Here is a 21,346-nt window from a genome sequence, read left to right as displayed (position 1 = left end):
ATAGTACTGTAATAGTAACTCCTCTCCAGGAGGAGACTCCACCACCACCTCTGCTCTGCAAGCAACAAACTCCAGAGCAGGGGAGAGCTGCCTGCAGGGAAACTTGTTCCAAATCCAAAAGTAACCTCAGTGGGGTAACTGAGTGAGAAAAAAATTACATCTACTACCAAACCCCTTTAGAAGGGGAAAAGCAGAAGTTTTATTTGGGGTTTATGTGTCCAGCAAAATACAGAGAATTGTGGTACTTCTCCACCCCTGGGCCACCTGCAGCCACCCTGGCACTGCTCCTTCCACCTTCTCCAGGCTGGTTTGTTGTACCTAAGGCAATGAAGTTTTTCTTTGGAGGCTTTAATGCATTTTAAAAGTTCTCACATTTAGGAAGAGTTCCCTGAAATTTTCTACTCCTGTTTCTTCTGCCACACCACAGATTTTCTGGCTCCCTTCCTAATGAGATGGCTAAAATGCTAAAAAAGACAAAAGTTTTTAATAAAAGGTCTTTTAAAAGCTCAGTCTTTCCCATCAGAAATCTTGTAAAGCCAACTTACTAAAGATCTTTATTAGCCTCAATCAACTTTACTCAACCACAGCTCCCCCTGTGCCATCTCCTTCCCATCCCTGACAAATGATGGGCTCACTCTGTAAACTGTGAGTTTAACTCAAGCTCCATTTCATCTCCACCAGCTGCAGGGGAAGGTGCCATTTCTCAGGAATTATAGCCAGCAATATTAGTCCCTGGGTATGGTATTACCATATCTGGGATGATTTAGGGACAATGAAATCCCTGTGCCATCAAGCTGTGTGATTCTTCTGACACAAATGGTCCTGCAGCTCAGTATCCTCAGGATGCACTCACTGAATTCAGCCCATTTCCCTCCTTGTTCCCTGTCAGCCCAGCCAGGAAAGGGCTCAGGGATGGGAGCAGGATGCACTCACTGAATTCAGCCCATTTCCCTCCTTGTTCCCTGTCAGCCCAACAGAGCAGGGTCAGGGATGGGAGCAGGATGCACTCACTGAATTCAGTCCTTTTCCCCTCCTTGTTCCCTGTCAGCCCAGCCAGGGCAGGCTCAGGGATGGGAGCAGGATGCTGTTGCTTCTTCCAAACAGGACTGAGCTCTGTGAAGGCAAAAGGAAAACTGCTGCAGGGGGAAAGGATTCTGAAATTCAAAACTCTTAATGCTAGGGCACTGGACTGGGGGGAGCAGGGACATGGGGACTCCTCCTGACATCAGTTCACCTGTTCTCATGGGTTTTAGCCCAATCCACTTCCAGTTTAACCTAAACCCATGCCTGGGGAAAGGTGATTCTTATTCTGTAGGATGTCAGGAAGTGATACTGGCTGGCACCTTGTTCCTATCAGCTTCTGCTCAGTTTAATTGTCACTCTTTGGGGGGAGTCCTGAGACTTTGCTCTGTAATTTATCAGTAATTTCACTGTTCTTAAAACCCCAGCAAAATCCTGAATATTGGCAAAACAAGGATCATCCCCAGTGTCCACTTCCAGCATCCCAAAGGCTTCAGCCCTGTGCAGAACTTGCAATTTCACCTATTGAGAGGCAAATAAAGCAGAACAGCACTTTGGGCCCATTTCCCAGGTGGCTTGTGCTGAAATTAATAAATGGAGAAACAATTCAGTGGCAGAGCCCTAATTCTGCATGGATTGAAGCCACACTGGTGCCCACTCCAAGGCACAGCACTCACTGCCCTTGCTGGTGCCAGTGCTGACATTCTGGACCCTGGCTGTGATGTTTCCCAAAGCTCCAGCAGGACAGAACCCTGCTGCTGCAGAGCCCACCCAGCAGAGCAGGCTGTTAACAGCACCAATCCCATTCCCAACAGATACACAAGAGACAATTTTCCATGTCAAACGATTACAATTTAGCAGAAAAACGCCTGCTCAGCTGCAGGCGCTCTGGCAGGCGGCGATGCAGATTTGTGGTGCCTCTAACCACGAACCAGGCACGGGTTGCAGCTCAGGGCTGCTCCCCAGCTTTAATTTATACAGCTAATTAGCTGGATTTACTGGCTTCAGCATCCCTCAGCCTCTATTTGCTTAAGGAGAAATAGATGAGCCCTGCCTGTCGAGTCAAGCCCAGCAGGCCAATAACTCCAGCAGTGAGGGCACAGCCGGTGGGAGCCTCGGGTCTGAAATGCCCGTTGGTTCCAGAGGGATTGAGGTGGCAAACACCACTCAAAATCACTGGTTTTGTGCTTGGCTGGAGAAAATATCCCTCAAGGAAGCACACAGGTCAGCACAGGCTGCTGGGGGGGGGAAGATGGAGAAGTTAAGGAGTAACTTGTTAACAAAGAGCAGCCCTGGGCTCGCCCTTCCTCAGCAGCGCTTTGTTTGATGACTGGGGGTGAGGAGGTCACCGGGCCAGGGATGGACACCAGGGAACATTCCACTGGCAGCCCTTCCAACCCAGCTCCTTTGGAAGTTCTTGTCCATTCCTCGATGCCCAGCAAGGTAAGGCTCTACACAAGCAAGGCAGGCTATTTAAAACTTTCAGATTTTACAAGATTTAATTATTATTTTCCTTTCCACAACCACATCCCACTGCCCGGCTGCTCCAGTGAATGCTCAGATTTGGTGGCTGTTTCTGGGTGGGGTTTAATGAAGATTATTAAACAAGATTATTCATCATGATTTCTTTGCTGTCAGACATACCAGCTATGGGAACAGGGGATGGAGCAGCTCCTAGGGGTGCATCCCAAACTTTTGTGCATGCAGCCGCTCCTGACATCAGAAATTTCTGCATGTGAAACTCTGCCCTGCTCGTTTGCACTGCATTCCCTCTGAAACCAGCACAGGTTGAAACAGGTCACTGGACTTAATCACAAACAGACACTGAAATCCCAGGGAAAGCCAAGCAGAGATGGAAAAATTATTCCATCTGACAGTCACTGAAGGAGACGCTTACACAGGGGGTTTGGGTTTGGCTCTGCTCGGGACTCTAAGTAGCAGCTATAAAAATGGTGCATTTTTACCCAAAAACTCTCCTCTCCTGCTTAGTCACTGCCCCAGCCAGGTCTGGATTCGATTAGCAGGAGCAACAATATTCAAGTTGAAGTGCAGAAATGTAACACATCATCAGTTTTATGGAGCCAGTTCTGGTTTCACTCCCAAGGAAAGCTCACCAGAATTTACTTTGCTCTGCAGCACGATCCCTGTATTCCTCCCCATTTTGTACAGTGCTAAATTTTAGAAAATAAAGATAATTTATCTCAGTAGAGTCATTTACATGTTCCATTTCCAGCCTCCAAGCAAGCCAAGGCTCTAAAAACATCCTGCAGTGATCTAGCTTTTAGGCAAGGAAACCTCACTTTTAGGTAAGGGAATCTTGCTTTTCAGGTGTGAATTACAACAATTAATTATTTGAATGAAAACACAAACACAGACATGCACAAAGCAAGTGCTCTTAAACCACATCAAGTGAACTAAAGGCAAGAGAAATTAGAGCATTAAGAACAGTCCAAGCCAAACCGTATCCAGCTTTATTAAAGGTACTTTTAATGAACAATCATGGTAATTTTAGGCAGGACATGGGCTACAATCTGCAACATTTTACAACAACTGTCAAACTCCCCTCCCTTTGTGGACTACTGAAATGGAGAAGTCGCTAAAAACCGTAAGAATCTTCAGCTCACACTTGTAGAGGGCAAAGTTTAGAGTGAGGGTGGACACATCTGCACATTGTCTGACAACTGCACGAAGCCACCCTGACTTGGAGAGGAAAATAAAAATTAAAGGCAGGTTTCTGTATCTGAGGATCCACAATAGAAAAGAGGAAGTGCAGCTCCTTTTTGAGCCTGGACTGGGCACCAGAAACGTGGAGCACCTGCCCGTGGAAGGTCCCAAACACCAGTTCTGCTGTGGTTTGGAGTGACAGGGTGAGCAGGGGGCACCAAAGGAGAACTGGGGGCACCAAAGGAGAACTGGGGGCACCAAAGGAGAACTGGGGGCACTGGGATCTGGAGCAGGCAACAGCACCTTGGGAGCTCTGGTGCTCCCTTGGACACACAGCACGGGGAATCCCTTCTTCCTCCCTGCAGGAAGGGCCCTTCTTCCAAAAACTGGGGGACTGGCAAAAGCTTTTCTTACTAAAATGTAGGTTTTGAGAAATAGACTAAATGACATTTGTCCCCATCGCCCCCCACCCCCCAGAACACAACAATGAAGCGGTCTGTGTACTAACAACATAGCTTAAAAAAAAAGTAAACCAAAATTCTGCATTGTTATAAAACTTGATAAAAAATAGTATTTCAAACTGTACAGTCACCAGAAGTACACAGTTATCAAAAATTCACACGTTTTACTTGGCTTCACCAGCACCTTCAGCTTTCTGTGCCTGGAAAGGAAAAGGGGAACAAGTCAACACATTAAAAAACCCGACAGTCATTTTTCTATATAGCCAAACCCCGAGCAGAACAAATCCTCTCTGGGCTGCACAGCTCTGATTTTTAATAAAATTAAATTTAACATCTGTGGCATCATAAAACACAACTTTTAGAAGCTGCTTTGTGAACTTTACAGAAGAACAGTAACTTCCATGTGGCAACATCCCCTGGCAAACAGACAACTTTAACTCTTTACCAACACCCCATGTGTGTGTTAAGTGTTGTAAGCAACTGCCACAAGCCAAGACCTGTCCCTGAGAGGGAAAGGAATCAATCCTGGTGCTCCACAGGCTGCTGGGATACCTGGTCTGTTTTGGCATCTCCATTTTCTGCGGGGTTGTTTCCCTCCTTGCCAGCATCAGCTTTTCCCTTCTTCCCCTTGGGCACCTTCTCGCTCTTCTGTAAAAGCAAGACAAGATTTGCTGTCAGCTCCCAGCAGCCAGACCCAGTGAGGGGTGCTGCCCCAAGAACAGCACACCAATGTTTGTTTGTTAGGGATTGACAGCGAGTGTCAAGGTCTTCACTTGGGTATTTTTTATGCAAATTCTGTAAAATCTGCAAGTTTTCAGTTCAGCTTTATGCAGTGATGATGCAGCTCCATTTCCTCGCTGCACAGCTGTTAACCAAACATTTATTAGTGTTGTTGTTGTTATTGCCAGGCAATGCCAAAGCTCATCACCCATCTCCCTTCCCAACAGCCCTGACCCACTCACCTTTGGAGCTGCTTTTTTAGGTTTGGGCTCTGGCTTTGGAGGAGCAGGCTTCTGCAAGGGAGAGGACACCTGTGTGAGACACTCATGGAATGGTTTGGGAGGATCTTCAATCCCACCCAGTGCCCCCCCTGCCATGGCAGGGACACCTCCCACTGTCCCAGGCTGCTCCAAGCTCCATCCAGCCTGGCCTGGACACTGCCAGGGATCCAGGGGCAGCCCCAGCTGCTCTGGGCACCCTGTGCCAGCCCTGCCCACCCTCACAGCCAGGAATTCCTGCCCAGCATCCCAGTCCTCCAGCAGTGGGAAGCCATTCCCCCTCATCCTGGCACTCCAGGCCCTTTTGATAAGTCCTGCTCCAGAGAAACAAACTGGTTTTATTTTAAACATTCATTTTAGTTTAAGGAAAGCAAATCAAACCACTTCAAACTGCAGCAGTTATTTGGTTTGTCCATTATTTTACCGCTCCCACAGCACCACGCACTGGGGCAGGTCCTTAAAGCAGGAATTTCATTTTCACCTCCAGCATTTGCACACCCAGTGGCCATGTGTAAAACCACCAAGAGTTGTGACATCGCTGCCCAGCAAGGGGATACTCACAGCAGATAACCTCGCTGACCTCCGCTGGGGCTGTTGGAAAAGGAGAATACTCTGTTAAAATGGCATGGAATACAAACTCTCAACATCTCACAAACTTGCTCTCTTCCCAAAGTAGCAAACCCCAAGAAATTGTGTGTATAGTTCTTTAATTTTTAGAAATTAAGGAGATAGTTCCCCTTTTCTGTGTTCTCAAGAAACATGAGGCTATGCCATTGAAATTACTAATAGCTAATGATAGTTAAGTAGATTTTTCATGATTAAAAGTAGATTTTTCATGGTTAAAAACCAGCCAAGACTTTGAAAAGTCAGAATCAATTGAGACCAACCCTCCCCAGTTATTCTGATGACGTTAAACCTCATCTTCCAACGGAAACACTTGATGATCCAACTTTCCCAAAACACTCAACTTCTTACCTCATCCTTAACTTTGGCCTTATCGCCCTTGGTCTCTCCTTCAGCCTGGGGACACAGACACAGGTTGTAGGGACAAGTGATGGATTCTCAGTGCCCAGTCGCTATCTGACCCCCCCCAAATCTGCAGGGGAACATCCCCAAAATCCACAGGGGAACATCCCCAAAATCTGCAGGGGAACATCCCCAAAATCTACAGGGGAACATCCCCAAAATCTACAGGGGAACATCCCCATCCCAACTTGGCGGTACCAGCCCCTCCCCGCGGGGCCGGGGCGGGGGATGCCGGGGCACAACCCCGCACGGACGGAGCCCAGGAGGGGCGGGAGCCGCGGGCCGTGTGCGGGGATGTCGCTGTCCCCTCGGGGATGTGGGTGTCCCCTCGGGCCGTGTGCGGGGATGTCGCTGTCCCCTCGGGGACGTCGCTGTCCCCTCGGGGCGGTGCGGGGGGATGTCGCTGTCCCCTCGGGCCGGGTGCGGGGGGATGTCGCTGTCCCCCCGGTGATGTCGCTGTCCCCTCGGGGATGTGGGTGTCCCCTCGGGGCGGTGCGGGGGGATGTCGCTGTCCCCCCGGTGATGTCGCTGTCCCCTCGGGCCGGGCCCCCCCTCCCGCCCCCGCCGTTTTGGCGGCAAAGCTCGGCCGCCGCTTCCCGCCCTTTCCCGCCCCACACCGGCGCTCCCCTCCCCACCTCCCCTCACACCGACCTCCCGCCAAAACCAACCGGTTCAGACCGGCGGGGACCGCCGGCCCCTCCCGCACCCCCGGACCCCTCGGCCCTCACGCTAACGGGCCCCGCGCCGCCCCCACCCCCGGCGAGGCCTCGCTCCGCCGTTACCGCCCCGAAAGCGGGGAGGGAACGCGTAGTCCCGCCCCCCCCTCCCACAGGCCGCTCCGTGAGGGGGGGAAAGGACACCGTGAGGGGGGAGAGCACAGCGGGAGCGGGGGGCGGCAGCTGCACGTACCTTTCTCTTCGGCATGGCTCCGTGTGTGTGTGTGCGTGTGCGCGCGTGTGTGTGTGTGTGTGTGGATGTGTGAGGGAGAGCGGAGCGCGCCGGGCGGCGTGAGGGGGCGGAGGGAGCCGGCCGAGGGAGGGAGGCGGGGGTGAAGGAGCCGGGCGCGCTGGGCTGCGGGGGAAGCGGTGCGCGGGGCTGTACCCGGCGGGCTGCGCTGCTCCCGACCCCACTAATTGGAATCGGGTGTTTATAAAGTTTTATATAGAGCCGGACGCGGCCCAACCGGTTCCAGCCGGATCCCCGCCGCCCCGCGCGCCCATTGGCCCGCGGGGGTCACGTGGGGTGGGGCCGAGGCGGGGAGGGAGGGGATGGGGTTGGGGGGGGGGGGGCGCGCGGAGGGGGCGGCGCGCGCGCCATTCACCCCCCCCCCCCCACTCCCCACACTCCCCTCAGGCCCGTCCGTGCGCGCGCGCGGGAAACCCGCCGGGGTGGGGGGCAAAAAAAGAAAAATTAAATTTAAAAAAATTTAAAAATAAAAAAAAGAGGGGAAAAAGGTGAAAATTCGGGATGCGAAAGGGAAACGGGGACACCCCCACGGCCGCGATCCCCGCGCGCAGGTGAGCGGAGCTGTTCGTTCAGCACCCCCCGCCCGGAGGGGCTCCCTTGGCAAAACGGGGAGCTGGAGGGAGAAAAATGTTAAAAAGCCATAAAATGACGTTACATCAATTCACACAGGTGCCTGCTGCTGGTGCCAGGGGGCTGGGGGAGCTGGGCTGCTTCCATCGCTCTGACCTGGCACTGCCACAGCCCAGGTGCCACAAATTCACCTCAGGGGCTTTGTCACCACCTCACGGTGCCCCAAACTCTTCACTTTTTACTTGAACTTCCTTCAGAAAAACACCCCGAGGAACAAGCGTTCCCCCCTTCCCTGCCCAGGTAAAGTCAGGCTTTTTCAGACCTCAGCTGCACGTTTTTCCAGCCATGCTGATTTCCCCCATTTTCAACCCATAAAAATTGATGAGGGAGCTCAGTTCTCACTGACAGGAGCCAGTGGCTCTACTCCCACAGATTCACTCCTCAAATCTGGAGTCTGCCCAGGTAACTCATCCCCACCCTCTAACCAAGGAAGGCTCACAGGGGAAATACCTGGAATTGGATTTACTGGAGTAACTGGTGCAGGTGAACTGTACAAAGTCAGGTAACAGGGACCTTCTGCCACTGCTCCTCCCCTACTCCAGCAATGCCTTTTATAAAATGAATTTAAAACTTTCCATACAAGTATTTTATAAATCAGATCACTCACTTACCTGGAACAGGACCAGTACTTTGTGGAAACTCACCACTGTGTCTTTTGTCACCTGTAGAGCCATAACACAATGAAAAACCTTTTTTTTTTCTTAAGGTAAAAATGCATTTTTTGAACAGAAGAGACTCCATCAGCCTGGCAAAGCAGACTGGAGAGTTTCCATCTCATGGAGGGTACAGTTTCCTGAAACATGGAGAAAATAAAATACAGCAAAAGCAGCTTAAAAATCATCAGATACCAGCACATTTTTATCTAAATTCCGTTTGCTACTTACACAAGAGGTGGTACCTGCACACAGCTTCACTCAGGCAGGCTTTGGGGTGTCACAAACTGCTCACACTACACTGTAAAAATAACCTTCAAAACATTCCCAGGCTAACAGGAATCACATGAGGAGTCTGCCACAGATTAAATATTATTATATTAAACCTGGATTCCAGCTTCATCACACCTTAAAATAAGCAGCTCTACATACTTTTAAACATTCAGGTTATTTTTTTAAATAACTTTGGTATGAATATACTTTATTCCCAGTTTGACTACACAGTTCTTCTCTTCACAATCACAGGCCAAGTGCTCAGTGTGCAGCACTTCCAAGGCTTTTAAATCTGCATTTTGTGGTTTTCACCTGGAGGTAAGAAGAAACACTTCAAACCCAGCAACAGCTGGTAGTGCCACGCGTGTTTTTGCATCAGGAGCAAAAATCAAGAAATGTTCAGTTATTTTGATTGTGGGGACGGAAACCAGGAGGAATCAGAGACAGAAACAATCTTGGAAATCAGCTTGTCCATCTCCCTGCTGCTGGAAAACTGAGAACAAGCAACACTGCCCAGCTGCTCTGGCCACTCCCTTCAGTATCAGCCAAACAGCCCTTGTGAACCATTCTGGCTGGGGTCACAGGTTGGTTTTTGGCTACTGTATTCCTGAATTACGCCCACCCTCGTTCCCTGAACTCCCTCAGAGGGTTTGCCATATGGTAGCCATCACCTCTGTTCAGCCAATTTCCCTTCCTGCATTTCCAACCAATCCTTTTCTCCTGCCTGCTCAGGAGGTCAGGGCGCTCCAGCACCTTCTGCACCTGGGTTTTCCCCACGTACACTGCTCAGGAGAGATCTCAGAACCTGCTGAAGCTTTGGAGCAGCTTTTTTTTTCTTTACAGCAAGGCTGAGAACCCTTCCTTTGGCTCTCTGGAAGCCAGGAGTGGATACATCCAACCCAGCAGAGTCAGGTGGGGAAAACACAAGATGCTGTCCCCGGGGAGGCAGTGGGGAATGTCCCTGACACCAGGAACAATCCTCCCCCTGCACAAAGCAGGGCTCTCTTGATGAGGATCTCAACAGAAGATTCCTACTGCAAAGCCATGGAGAGAAGCAGAGCCCAGACTGATTTAACAGGACTGGCTTGGCTGGGCCAGCTCAGGAGGAAGCAGAGAACTGGAGGAGGCTCACTGCAGTTCACTTCTTGTCACCGGAACACCTGGCTGCCCTAGGACCCGGCAGGGTGCAGCTATCTGTCCCCAGGGCAGGGAGGGGACACAGCACGGCTCCACCTTCCTCAGCAGCAGCAGCAGAGCCTGGAGAGTTCACAGCAGCACCCCTGCCCCGGGCAGGACCAGCGGGATGGGAGATCCTGGAGCAGGACCTGAGCAGTCCCTGCTCCCTCTGAACACTGCTGCCCAGAGCCCAGCAGCTGTGTCACGCAGACACTGGACACAATCTCTCAAAGAAGTCTGCTCTCTTGTGCTCCAGGGCCTGCAGGAAGCCCTGGATCCTCTCCTCACGCAGGGCCGTGCATCTCTGCAGCAGCGTCCGCCGGCGCCGCGAGTCCCCGGGGCACGAGCTCCCTTCCTGCTGCAGCTTCTTGCTCACGTAGGCCTGGTCCCTCTCCATCTGCTGCCGCCTCCTCTCCTCCAGGTAGGAGTCTCTGGCCTTCTGGAGTGAAAACAGGGAGTGTTAGCAGCTCCCCAGGCCCCTCAGCTCACCTGGGGTGCAGGGCAGGACAAGCAGCCTCTGCCTGGCCCTCCATCTGCAGGGGATGCTCTGGGTCTGCCTCTTCCTCCTCGAGGCAGCCTGGTGACAAAAACCACAGGGATATCCTTCTGGGCCTCCCCTCCAAGACAGGAGTCTGCTCAGAGCATTAACTCCTGGTTAGAACAGATAAAAGTCAGGAGAGATTGTGGGAAAACCCTCAGGTATTGCAATCAGAGAGGAACAGCAACAGGAGAACCCCACACATGCACACTGTTATCCTCACCAGTGTGATCACAGCATTTTTGATTATTCCCCTGGCTGTGAAAGCTGTTAGGGGACTCCAGACCATGACTTACAGGACAATTCTTTGACATGATCCTTTAAAACAAAAGCAGGAATAAGCTCAGCATTCCCACATTTCTGTGATCTAAGAGTGTTCTGGCTTGAGACACAGCAGGGGAAAAGCAAGGAGGAAAAGCAGGAGCCATCCTTGTCTACCCTTCCAGTATTTGAAATATTTTGTTGTAGAACATCATTTTTAGATTTCTCTTTATTGCACACGTCCTGGCCTGCAGCTCCCAACAGCAAAAACACATCAGCAGGCAGGAACATTAAGGTTCTATTTTTAAAAACTGGTCACTGCGACATAAACTGACACACACACACTTGGGAAGTGCGGCTCTTTCAAACAAGCAAGAAGAATAATTACAGTAATTTCACAATTATGAGTCACACTGAGTGTAAGCCGCACTTCCGGGTGCCAGCAACTTTTCGTTCTTTGTCCATACATAACCCGCACCTGATTGTAAGCCGCAGATTACAATACAGAGTGTGATAAAAGGTAAAATTACGGTGATAGCGGTAATTACGGTAATTTTTGGAATTATGGCTAAATACAGTAATAGCAGTCATTACGGTGGTTTTGGTAATTAGGGTAATTAAGGTAATTCCAGTAAACAGGGTAGCTGCGGCAATATACCCGGAATTACGGTAATTACCGTAATTTACAGTGTATTACTGCAGCTACCGTAATTTACCGTGTATTACTGCAGCTACCGTAATTTACTGTGTATTACTGCAGCTACTGTGATTTACCGTATATCGCCACAGACACCGTAATCTACCGTATATTGCCGCAGCTTCCGTAATTTACCGTATATTGCCGCATCTACTGTAATTACCCGAATACACGCGCACTCAAATTACCGTAATTACCCGAATATACGCGCATTCTACCATAATTACCCTAATATGCGTGCTCTACCGTAATTGCCCGTATACACATGCGCTCTACTGTAATTAACCGTATATTGCTGCAGCTACCGTAATTTACTGTGTATACTGTCTCTTCCACTCAAATTTCCGTAATTACCCAAATTACTGCAATCACCAAAATTACCATAATTACAAAAATCGAGTGCCCCCACAACCTCTCCTGCTGCCCCCATAGTGGTAATTACGGTAATAGTGGTAATTATGGTAATATTTGGAATTATGTCTAAATACGGTAATAGCAGTACAGTAATTTCACGATTATAAGCCGCACTGAGTATAAGCCGCACTTCTGGGTGCCAGCAACTTTTCATTCTTTGTCCATACATAAGCCGCACCTGATTATAAGCCGCACTTTGGGTTCAGACCAAAATTTTAGTCAAAATGGTGCGGCTTATAATTGTGAAATTACTGTACTCTAATGAGAGCCTGACTCACTCATCCCCACACTTTTCCTGAGCCCAAGGCAGCTATGGCTCTGCAAATTAGCTTTAGTTGTGCTGGGAATGTGAACAGAAATATCCCCAGTGGATGGATGCACTCCAGGCTGACTTGAACTGCAAGGACCATCAGCCTGTTGAGCAGAACTTTCCACCCTCAAAGTGCAGTTCTGTTTATTGCCCAGAAAAGACTCAGCACTGCAGGGGCAGCTGCCCAGCCAACACCTGCAGTCCTTCCTGAGCTCTACCAGGTACCAAAAGCAGGGTCTAGCTGGTTCTGGGAGTCCTGCTGAGCAACAGGCTGGGAAGTAAAATGGCAGCCATTAAAAGTGATGCTGTTTGAGCTGAGGGAAGGAGGATATCTTTTAACCAATACCTCCAAACCAAGGGGGGTTTCTGTACCTTGTCACCCCTTGCATCCTGCTGTGCATCCCAAAAGCAGCAGCACATTCCCAAAGCACACAGAGCTGCTGTAAAACATCCTGGCTCCTCAGCAAGGCCCCCACAGCAACCCTTCCACCCAGAGAATTTGCTTACTGAGCTCTTTTGGATTTTGAGATCACCTATTTTAAATTTAGAAAGGCCAGTTCCTAAATCTCAGTTCCTCTGAGGGAAAAGTCCTCCCTTTGCACAATGGTGAGGGTTCCCTGGAAAGAACGGCAGCCTCACACGCTGCAAAGTGGCTCTTACAGGGAGAAAACCAGAGAACAAATGTGGACAATGAGAAACCTTGATAATAGCATGGCATGAACACATCCAGCCACCAACCAGAACTAAGAAAAGATGAGAATAGCTGGGAACAGAAGCTGCATTTGTTGCCTGTCAGAAACCAGCACCAGGAGCAAAGTCAGAACAGTGACCTTACTGTTGCAGACAGAGGCCAAGCTCATGGCAATGACAAACACTACTGCCTTTTTTGCTCCCCTCTTCATGCAGAAGGTGAACTGCCATTACTTGTACTAACACAATGAATTGCTGGTAGGAAAAGGGCAGGCTTGGGCCAGAAATAGGAACAAAAGAGGTTAAGGACATGGAGAGTTTGGATGCTGCCAGACTGGCTGCACTTGATTAAATTCAGCCATAACCACAACTGGCTATAATCTCTTTGACAACTCTCGGGGTGAGCAAGGTCCCTGGAGATAGAAAAGGGCAATGTAAAGCCTGTCTTTAAAGAGAGGACCCAAATAATTAAGGAACAGACACATTCAGCAGTGAGATCTGGTGGAGATGAGAGGCTGCCATGCTGAGGTGCTTCTGGCAGTCATTGCTGCCTCTGTGCCATGAGCTGCTGCCCCCCACATTTCTCCATCAAGAGCTCCAGCACCCACACTTGTTTTGCTTAAAAATAGCCAAACTATTATTTCACTACTGAATTGGCCAGCTGTACCAGAAGCAGGCCAGGGAGAGCTCACAGCAACAGACCCAAAAGGAGAGAACAATGTCAGTGAGCAATAGGAACAATCCCTTCAGCAGGTACATGTGGACCCAGCACAAAGAGGGCACTTATCCACAGCTCAGGCAGCCCCATTTCAGCTCCCAGAAAGGAAACCCTAAAAACAACAGTGGGGTTACAGGAAGAGCTGTGAGTACTCCCTGCTTGCTCCAGTGTGAAGGCAGCATGTGCCCACAGCACTGCTGAAGTGTCTGAGCTGAACTGGCAGATTCCACCCTGTGGCAGACCAGGAGTGCTCACTTGGTGTGTGAGGCCTGGGACAGATGCTGCAGCTGGTGGAATGAGCCATGAGTAACAGAGACAGTGCTGACTTTGGGTATTTTTGGGTCCTGCTGAAAGCAGAGGAGGCTGGCCACACACCAAGAGCTTGTAGAAGCCACAGGGTACAGGAGGAGCCACACATGAGCTGCTACTGAAACAAGATCTTAACTAACAACCGCTGCTCCCACCCTGCAGCCCCTCACCTGAGCTGTGCAGGTAACACCTGGGGCTGGGCCTTCCACTCCCCCAGGGCTCCCTTACCTGCAGAGCACTGTGGTTCATCTGGAACTGAAGGATAGCTTCACACAAGTTCCAAAAGGAATATTCTGGCCACAAGACTGATTGAAACACCAGGCATGAATGGGATGTCTGCAGAAAGCAAGATCACCAACAATTGAATCACTGAGCAAGAGAAAATGTCATTAAGATGCAATTCTGTTGGGCAAACTATGCCACTTTCCCCACAAAGGTTTTACCTCAGCTGTGTTATCAGATTCTACTTAAAGTGAGGTAGAAACCAGCTAGGAGAGTCTGAAATTGCAGAGTGTAGAGTCCTTCTGATCAGCTTTTAATGCTGGGACACCAGCATCCACTCCTGCAAAGGCATCAGCAGAATCCTTTCTAATGCTGTGCTGGTCTCTTCAGAGAGGTATTTTTAATAGCTTAAGCATCACAGACTTATAAAAACCCTAAAATAGCAACACAGGAGTACCAAAGGCTAAGGGAATAACAGTTGAACTGAGGATCAGGACATGACATTTAAGCCATTCTTCAAATGACATCTCATGATATTCCTTACTGCCCACTCATGGCATTTAAACTGTTTAATGAAGCCAAGAGTTGTGGTGCACTGAAGATATCCTTGAGCTGGATGATGAAAGATTTCAAGTCAAAACCTATTTTTGCCACCAAGTTCCTCACAGTTTCAGGTAAATACATTCCTGTGATGACTGCTAACACAATCCAACACTTAACAGGACTCCTCTACCACAAGTGTTATTTCACAGCATCACCACCCACCCAGGCTAGAGGTGTGCCCAAAAACAGGGCAGGAGAGGGGATGCCTTGGTAGGGAAGCACAGCTCAGGCCAGACAACTTCTGAGAACTTGCCAATTAAATAATTTGGAACAGGAACATTTGATGTGGTTGCCTAAAGGCAGTTGGGTTTTGGCACTCCACTCAACTCTTCTCTACAAACAAGTAATTATCTAAAAGTGAGGGGAGGAGCAAAAGGATGAGAATTCCTGATTTTAGGCAAACACAGATCTGCAAGAAACAGATTGCTCAGAGGTGCCCCAGCACTCAGTTCCATCCTGGAAGTTAGCTAACCCCAGCAGGAGTTTCAGAGCTTGCACCTGGAGTCAGTGCAACACCAGCACTCTCAGGTAAAGATGGAATAGGCCAAGGAGAAAACAGACTTTACCTGCCAGAGCAGGAAATCACTGAGGCGAACCTCTCCAGAGGTTCTGATCAGCAGGTCTGGGTCAGGGGAGTTGTTGGTGTACAGACACTTATCCAGCAGTGATTCAGACACGTCACTGAAACACAGACACAGCTCATTACTCCCCTTTCCTGACCTGGTGGATGAGGCACACACCAGAATTAAGGGGTTTCATGTAAACTCAGGGGCTGCAAATTAAAACTGGGTGGTGGAGCTGAAGCACAGCCAGCCATCAACTTCCTTCTGACAGACACTGCTGTCTGCTCCACAGGCTATTCCAAGTGCTGTTTCAGCCCCCAGAGCATCCCACTCCATGCTCTTTGAAACATAACACAGGGGTGGAAGCAGACTGTGAGGGCTTCCATCTGGAGCAGGGAGCAGAGTGAAACTATTCCTTCTCCTTCAGGGTGGAGGAACAGTGCAGCATTCATGATTCATCTGTTGTTTGACCTCATAGCTAAGACTGTCAGCCAAGCAGCCAATTGTTGTGGCATAAAATCTGCCTTCACATTTAAACTAACTTAAGACACAGACCTAATTTCTCTTCTGTCTTGGTTGTGTATCTATCACCATGGCAACTGAAATAATAAAAGCCAAACATTGCATAGTAACTTTAAGTCATTTGTTCCAGTCACACTGGTTTAATGAGATCTATTTAAAAACCACTTGGCTTCTGAGAGGTTTCTCATGCAGTGTGAGTGGCAAGACAGGCAGGATTCATCCAAAAGCCTCACACAGAAAGCCAGCAGTTATTACCTGGGCTCCAGCAGTCCTTGTTCCACCCCCCAGGCCATCTCCCTGACTGCATTGCTGATCTCATGCCTCGATGTGTATGCAAAGCAGACATTCAGAAAGCACCTGCAGAGAGGAAAGGATGTGAAAGGCTCAGACTGGGAAGGCCCAGCAGATGACAGTCATGTGTGCTTGTAGGACCAAGTAGAAAAAAGAGGTGCAGCATGTCTGACAAGTCCCAGCCCCCAGGAAGAGGAGGAAGATGTGAGCTATCAGCTCCTTAACCTGAGTGTCACTCACTTGTTGTAGTTCCTGGTTGCCAGCACAGCTTGGGCAATCAGCTCCTGGATATCCACGGGCAGGAGGGGCAGATCCCCGAGGACGCGGATGCACACCCCGTGCTTCTTCAGGTTCTCCCTGCACCCAACCAGAGTGGGACCACAGAAAACACATCAGTCTGCACTGCACAAGTGCCAACATCCACCCACAGCTTCAGCAAAACCGGCAACTGGAGAAAGGCAAAACCACCACATGGTTTTCAGGTGTGCAAAACTGGCTGGATTTGACCATCCTAAACTGTTCCATAAAGGCACAGTGAGCATTCCCCACAGCAGTTCCTGAGCACAGACATAACCAAAGGACCAGGAAATGATCACAGATTAGGCATCCCTGCTTCTGTGAGCTTACAATACAACCATAGGCTCTGGGCACCTCTAACTAACCAAAAACTAAGACAAAACTTTGATATTTAATGAAAACAACATCTGGCACATTGTGTTTCTGACTGTGCTGTGTTTATCTGCCAGCTGTCCTTGTCCCCATGGTCTGGAGGCACAGCTGTCCCAAACCTGATGTGCAGGGGCAGTGTGCATGCACAGAGCTCTACACCCCACCCAGGCAGGCACAGCCTCTCCTCACTTAATCCACTCTCCCAGCTTGTAACATCCCTGCAATTCATGTCCTGCTCCAGTCCCACCCCGTGGGACAGACTTGGGGATTCTCTCTTACTGCTCCTCCAGGAGGCGGCTGAACTTCTGTCTGGCCAGGTCCATGAGCCCATCCACCTCCTCCTTGGAGCGTTTGAAGTTCTCAATGCTGAAGGCATAAACTGTCACCTCCCGAATGCCCAGGTTCAAGCACCACCGCAGGGTCTGCAAGAGACAAAATGTAACAGTTGGGTCAGCAAGACAACTTCTCCATGTAAAACCCTCCTTGGGTCAGCAAGACACAGCTTCTCCATGTAAAACCCTCCTTGGGTCAGCAAGACACAGCTTCTCCATGTAAAACCTTCCTGTGGCTCCCCACCAGGATCACAAGAAATAAAATACTGAAGCCCCTAGATGTGAGTTTCAGATTCACTCTAAGGAACAGGAGGAAAATATCACTACCTATGGAGGATATCACTACCTGAGGATGAGACTCCATCACAGGGCACTCATCCAGCCAGGAAAAGCACCACTGGTTTGTGAACTATATAATAGTGTACCTTCCAAAACCTTTTCAAAGAAAGTCAACCTGTTTCACAGAAATAAAAGCCTTGAGATCTGGAAGGCAGTTATTTTAACTGAGTGCAAAACAGAAGAAAAAACAGCTGAACAAAATGACTCTGCAAGATTCCACAGGGAGGGAGGAGCTGAAGCTGTGAATCCTGATGATGAACATCAGCTCCAAGCCAGGCCTGGCTCCAGTGAGGAGAAGGAACACAGGATGCCAGTCCAGCAGCAAACCCAGCTCAAACCTCCACCCCACAAGGGCACAAAACATCCTCCCCACCTGTGCCAGCTTGTCAAAGCCTTGGGAATGTCCCTGCTGTCTCTCCACGTGGCACTTCTGGGCGTAGCGGCGATTGCCATCCATGATGAAGGCAACGTGCTTGGGCATGGGACCTGCCTGGAAAAAGGGAGCACAGGAGAGCAGCAGGTGAGCAGGGCTGTGCACCACAGAGAGCTCAGCCCCTGCAGCCATGGACCAGGGCACACTGCCTTTTTTATTTCAGAGCTCAAGAGCCTTTTCACAGACACAATCAACTTCAAAGAAAAGAAGAAAAGGTTGCAGAGTTTTCCCCCACAAAGAGGAGTGTTCCTTTCCACTGACCTCACTGGGCCTCACAAGGGCAGCACCATCAGTCTCAAGGAGAGAATTTTCCTGGAACTGGTGAGCTTTTGTTCCAATTCTCAGTTTCATTCCTTAAACTCCCAACGTGAGGATCTCTGTTCTCTCCCTCCTTCCCATGCTCTGCCTTCATCAGCAAGGGCACAAATCCCTCTTGGCAAGCGCTGCCTGCAGTTCATTTGCAAGGCTAAGCCTAAGTAATCTCCCACCCTGGGATGCAGCTCAGGGATGCACATCCAGTGCCAGCACTAAATGTACCCTGGCCAACAACGCTCCCTTTGCAGAGCACTGCAGCCACAGACACACTTCCACCCTGAAGGACCTGCCAGCTCCTCACCACAAAACCCACCCAAATCCACCCCTTACCTTAATGATGTTGGCACAGAACCTCTCTATGATGGTCAGCTCGCCCTCTCTGATCCACGACATTTTTTACTGAGAGCTCCTTTCCTTTTTCAAGGGGAAGATGAAAATAAAGGGGTTAAAGGCGATTGTTTGAGCCCAAAGCAAACAAACCATTTGTGAAAAAGCAGCTCTGACTTGCTGCTCTGGAGCCCTTTGATAAGCAGGCAGTGGGGAAGCTCAGAAACAAGCTCTGGAATTTTCCAGCAGTGTCACCAGAGTGGATTCTGCACCAAGGACCATCCCCGAGCACTCCAGCCTGCAGCACTGGTTCGTACAGCCCCACAGTCTGGATGCCACCAGCACAAACAGCCCAGACCAGCGGCTCCCTTTCATCCCACCGTCCAGGGGCAGCAGCAGATCGAGTTACACCGACCACTTCATTCTCCGTGCGGGCTTTCCCTGCCTCTTCCCTCGGGCAGGGCTCCCTCCCCACAGCTGCAGCCACACAACATCAAGGCAAGGCACTGCTGGACCTTGGACTGCTGCTGCAGCTCTTAACGCTCCCCGGGCTGAGCACACCCAGCGCCATCGCTGCTGCTAACGGGCACATAACGGCGAGCAGCCCCGCACCCGCGGTTTGACACAGCCACCCAAAGAACGGCCTCGGCACGGGGCGGCGAGCCCGGGACACGGCAGCCACGGCCGGGTGGGCGCAGCCGGGAGAATCCAGCCCCCGAGACCCCGTCCCACCGCCAGCAGCGAGCGGAGCCGGCGGGGAGCGGGTCCCACACCCACACCCCACACACACCCTGCGGCCACCCCGCTCCCGCAGCCCCCCGGGCCCTCCCAGGCACGGCGGGAACGGGGCAGCCCTTAGGCCTCCGCCGGCTCCGCGAGGGGAGGGATGCGGCGGAAGGACACGCGCGGCGGAAGGACACACACCGCGCCCGCAAGGCCCCCGCCGTGCCCGGCTAGCCCCGGCTGTGCCCCCCGGTCACTCCCACTCCCGGTCCCGGTACCTGCCCCGGCGGCGCCGCCTCAGCCCCCGCCGGAGGGTGACGTGCCCTTCCGCTTACGTCACACGGCGGCGCCCACGGGGGGCGCGCGACGGCGGGGGCGGGGCCGCGCATGGGCGGGGAGCGCTGAGGGGAGGGGGGGCACCGTGAGGGGAGGGGGGGCACTGTGAGGGGAGGGGGAGATGGCGGGAGGGGACACTATGAGGGGACCGGGAGATGATGAGGGGGACACCATGAGGGGAGGGAGAGATGGCGGGAGGGGACCCCTTGAGGGGACCGGGAGATGATGAGGGGGACACCATGAGGGGAGGGAGAGATGGCGGGGGGCACCGTGAGGGGACCGGGGGAGATGAGGGACGGGACACCGTGAGGGGACCAGGAGATGGCGGGGGGCACCGTGAGGGGACCGGGGGATGGCGGGAGGGGACACCATGAGGGGACCGGGAGATGATGAGGGGGACACCGTGAGGGGAGGGAGAGATGGCGGGAGGGGACACCATGAGGGGACCGGGGGATGATGAGGGACGGGACACCGTGAAGGGACTGGGAGATGGGGCGGTACCGTGAGGGGACCGGGGGATGATGATTGGGACACCGTGAGGGGACGGGGAGATGGCTGGGGGGGACACCGTGAGGGGACCGGGAGATGATGAGGGGGACACCATGAGGGGAGGGAGAGATGGCGGGAGGGGACACTGTGAGGGGACCGGGAGATGGAGGTGGCACCGTGAGGGGACCGGGAGATGATGAGGGGGACACCGTGAGGGGGCCGGGAGATGGCGGGAGGGGACACCGTGAGGGGACCGGGAGATGATGAGGGACGGGACACCATGATGAGAGGGAGAGATGGAGGTGGCACCGTGAGGGAACCAGGGAATGATGAGGGACGGGACACAGGGAATGGCCTCAAAGGGCAGGGATAGATTGGTAATAAATTGTCCCTCTGTGAGGGGGATGGAGCCCTGGCACGGGGTGCCCGCAGGAGCTGTGGCTGCCCCTGGATCCCTGCAGTGTCCCGGTTGGATGGAGTTTGGAGCAGCCAGGGGAAGGTGTCCCTGCCCACGGCAGGAGTGGGATTATGGAATGGGATTTAATGTCCCTTCCACCCAAAGCAGTGACACCCAAAGTGTTCCTGTGACAGGCTGGGGGGCTGCAGGAGCTGGGTGCGGTTCCCAGCACAATCCCCCTGCCCTGGTACCCCCTGTTTGGGGTCTGGCCTCCTCAGAACAAAAGTGACCACACACAGAACGTCACCAGCAGCCATTGCCCATGGTCTTTATTAACTTTTTCCAGAAAAGAAAAAAAAAACACCAACAACCCACATTTTACATAGTTGGTACAAAAACAAAAATACAATGAACAGAGGGGGGGAAACCTGCAGCAGCAGGAGCTGAGGATGTCGCTGCAGAGACTCCAGGAAATGTCTTTGGGAAGGGTGAGTAACTCACCCCGAGCCCCACACTCACACAGGCACCCCAGCCATCCCTCCCTCAAACTTCACCATCCGCCCCCTCCGCCGAACTTCAGGCTTTGAACGAACGCTTTGGTTGCTAGCAGTAAACATGGATTACATTCTTCCGTCTCCTCGTGGAGATTTTCGGGACTCAAGGCTTTCGCCCCAGGGCAGACACCCCCTCGTGAGGGGTACCTTTGTTTTATTTCTCATACATTCAAACACTCCCGTGTCACAGCAGGACCCTGAGCGTGCCCCATCCTCCCCGGTGTCCCTCATGCATAGTGCCCGTGGGCAGGGTGGGCCATGATGCAGCAATTTACTTAATTATTGTCAACAGAAGGGAAGAGCCACCATGGAAAACAGGGAGATGCGAATCAATCCCATCTCCTCCAGCGTGGCTTCCCACCACAGATAAAATTCCCTGTTTTCTTAGATCCCAGCACCCCGGGGGAAAGCTGAGTGATTCCCTGTT

At 51.5% G+C, this 21,346-nt stretch overlaps 2 protein-coding genes across 2 annotated transcripts; both read right to left on the bottom strand.

Annotated features, from left to right (window-relative positions):
• Window positions 1–3,463: 3,463 nt before the first annotated feature.
• On the bottom strand, window positions 3,464–7,376 carry HMGN2 (high mobility group nucleosomal binding domain 2). Its single transcript, XM_033080883.1, has 6 exons — window positions 7,079–7,376; window positions 6,119–6,163; window positions 5,705–5,734; window positions 5,108–5,158; window positions 4,698–4,793; window positions 3,464–4,345 (listed from the first exon to the last, which is right to left on the bottom strand). The coding sequence occupies exons 1-6, from the start codon at window positions 7,091–7,093 to the stop codon at window positions 4,310–4,312; spliced, it is 273 nt and encodes a 90-aa protein (XP_032936774.1). The 5' UTR covers window positions 7,094–7,376; the 3' UTR covers window positions 3,464–4,309.
• Window positions 7,377–9,540: 2,164 nt separating this feature from the next.
• Window positions 9,541–19,506, bottom strand: DHDDS (dehydrodolichyl diphosphate synthase subunit). Its single transcript, XM_033080878.2, has 9 exons — window positions 19,422–19,506; window positions 18,424–18,507; window positions 17,719–17,835; window positions 16,954–17,096; window positions 16,246–16,362; window positions 15,970–16,071; window positions 15,196–15,310; window positions 14,033–14,140; window positions 9,541–10,306 (listed from the first exon to the last, which is right to left on the bottom strand). The coding sequence occupies exons 2-9, from the start codon at window positions 18,484–18,486 to the stop codon at window positions 10,070–10,072; spliced, it is 1,002 nt and encodes a 333-aa protein (XP_032936769.1). The 5' UTR covers window positions 18,487–18,507; window positions 19,422–19,506; the 3' UTR covers window positions 9,541–10,069.
• Between the last annotated feature and the right edge of the window lie 1,840 nt (window positions 19,507–21,346).

This window comes from Catharus ustulatus, chromosome 26, assembly GCF_009819885.2.
Source record: "Catharus ustulatus isolate bCatUst1 chromosome 26, bCatUst1.pri.v2, whole genome shotgun sequence".
In the NCBI taxonomy this organism is placed as follows: Eukaryota; Metazoa; Chordata; class Aves; order Passeriformes; family Turdidae; genus Catharus; species Catharus ustulatus.
Note: the sequence above shows the minus strand (reverse complement) of the source record. Positions and strands in the feature narration are given on the sequence as shown.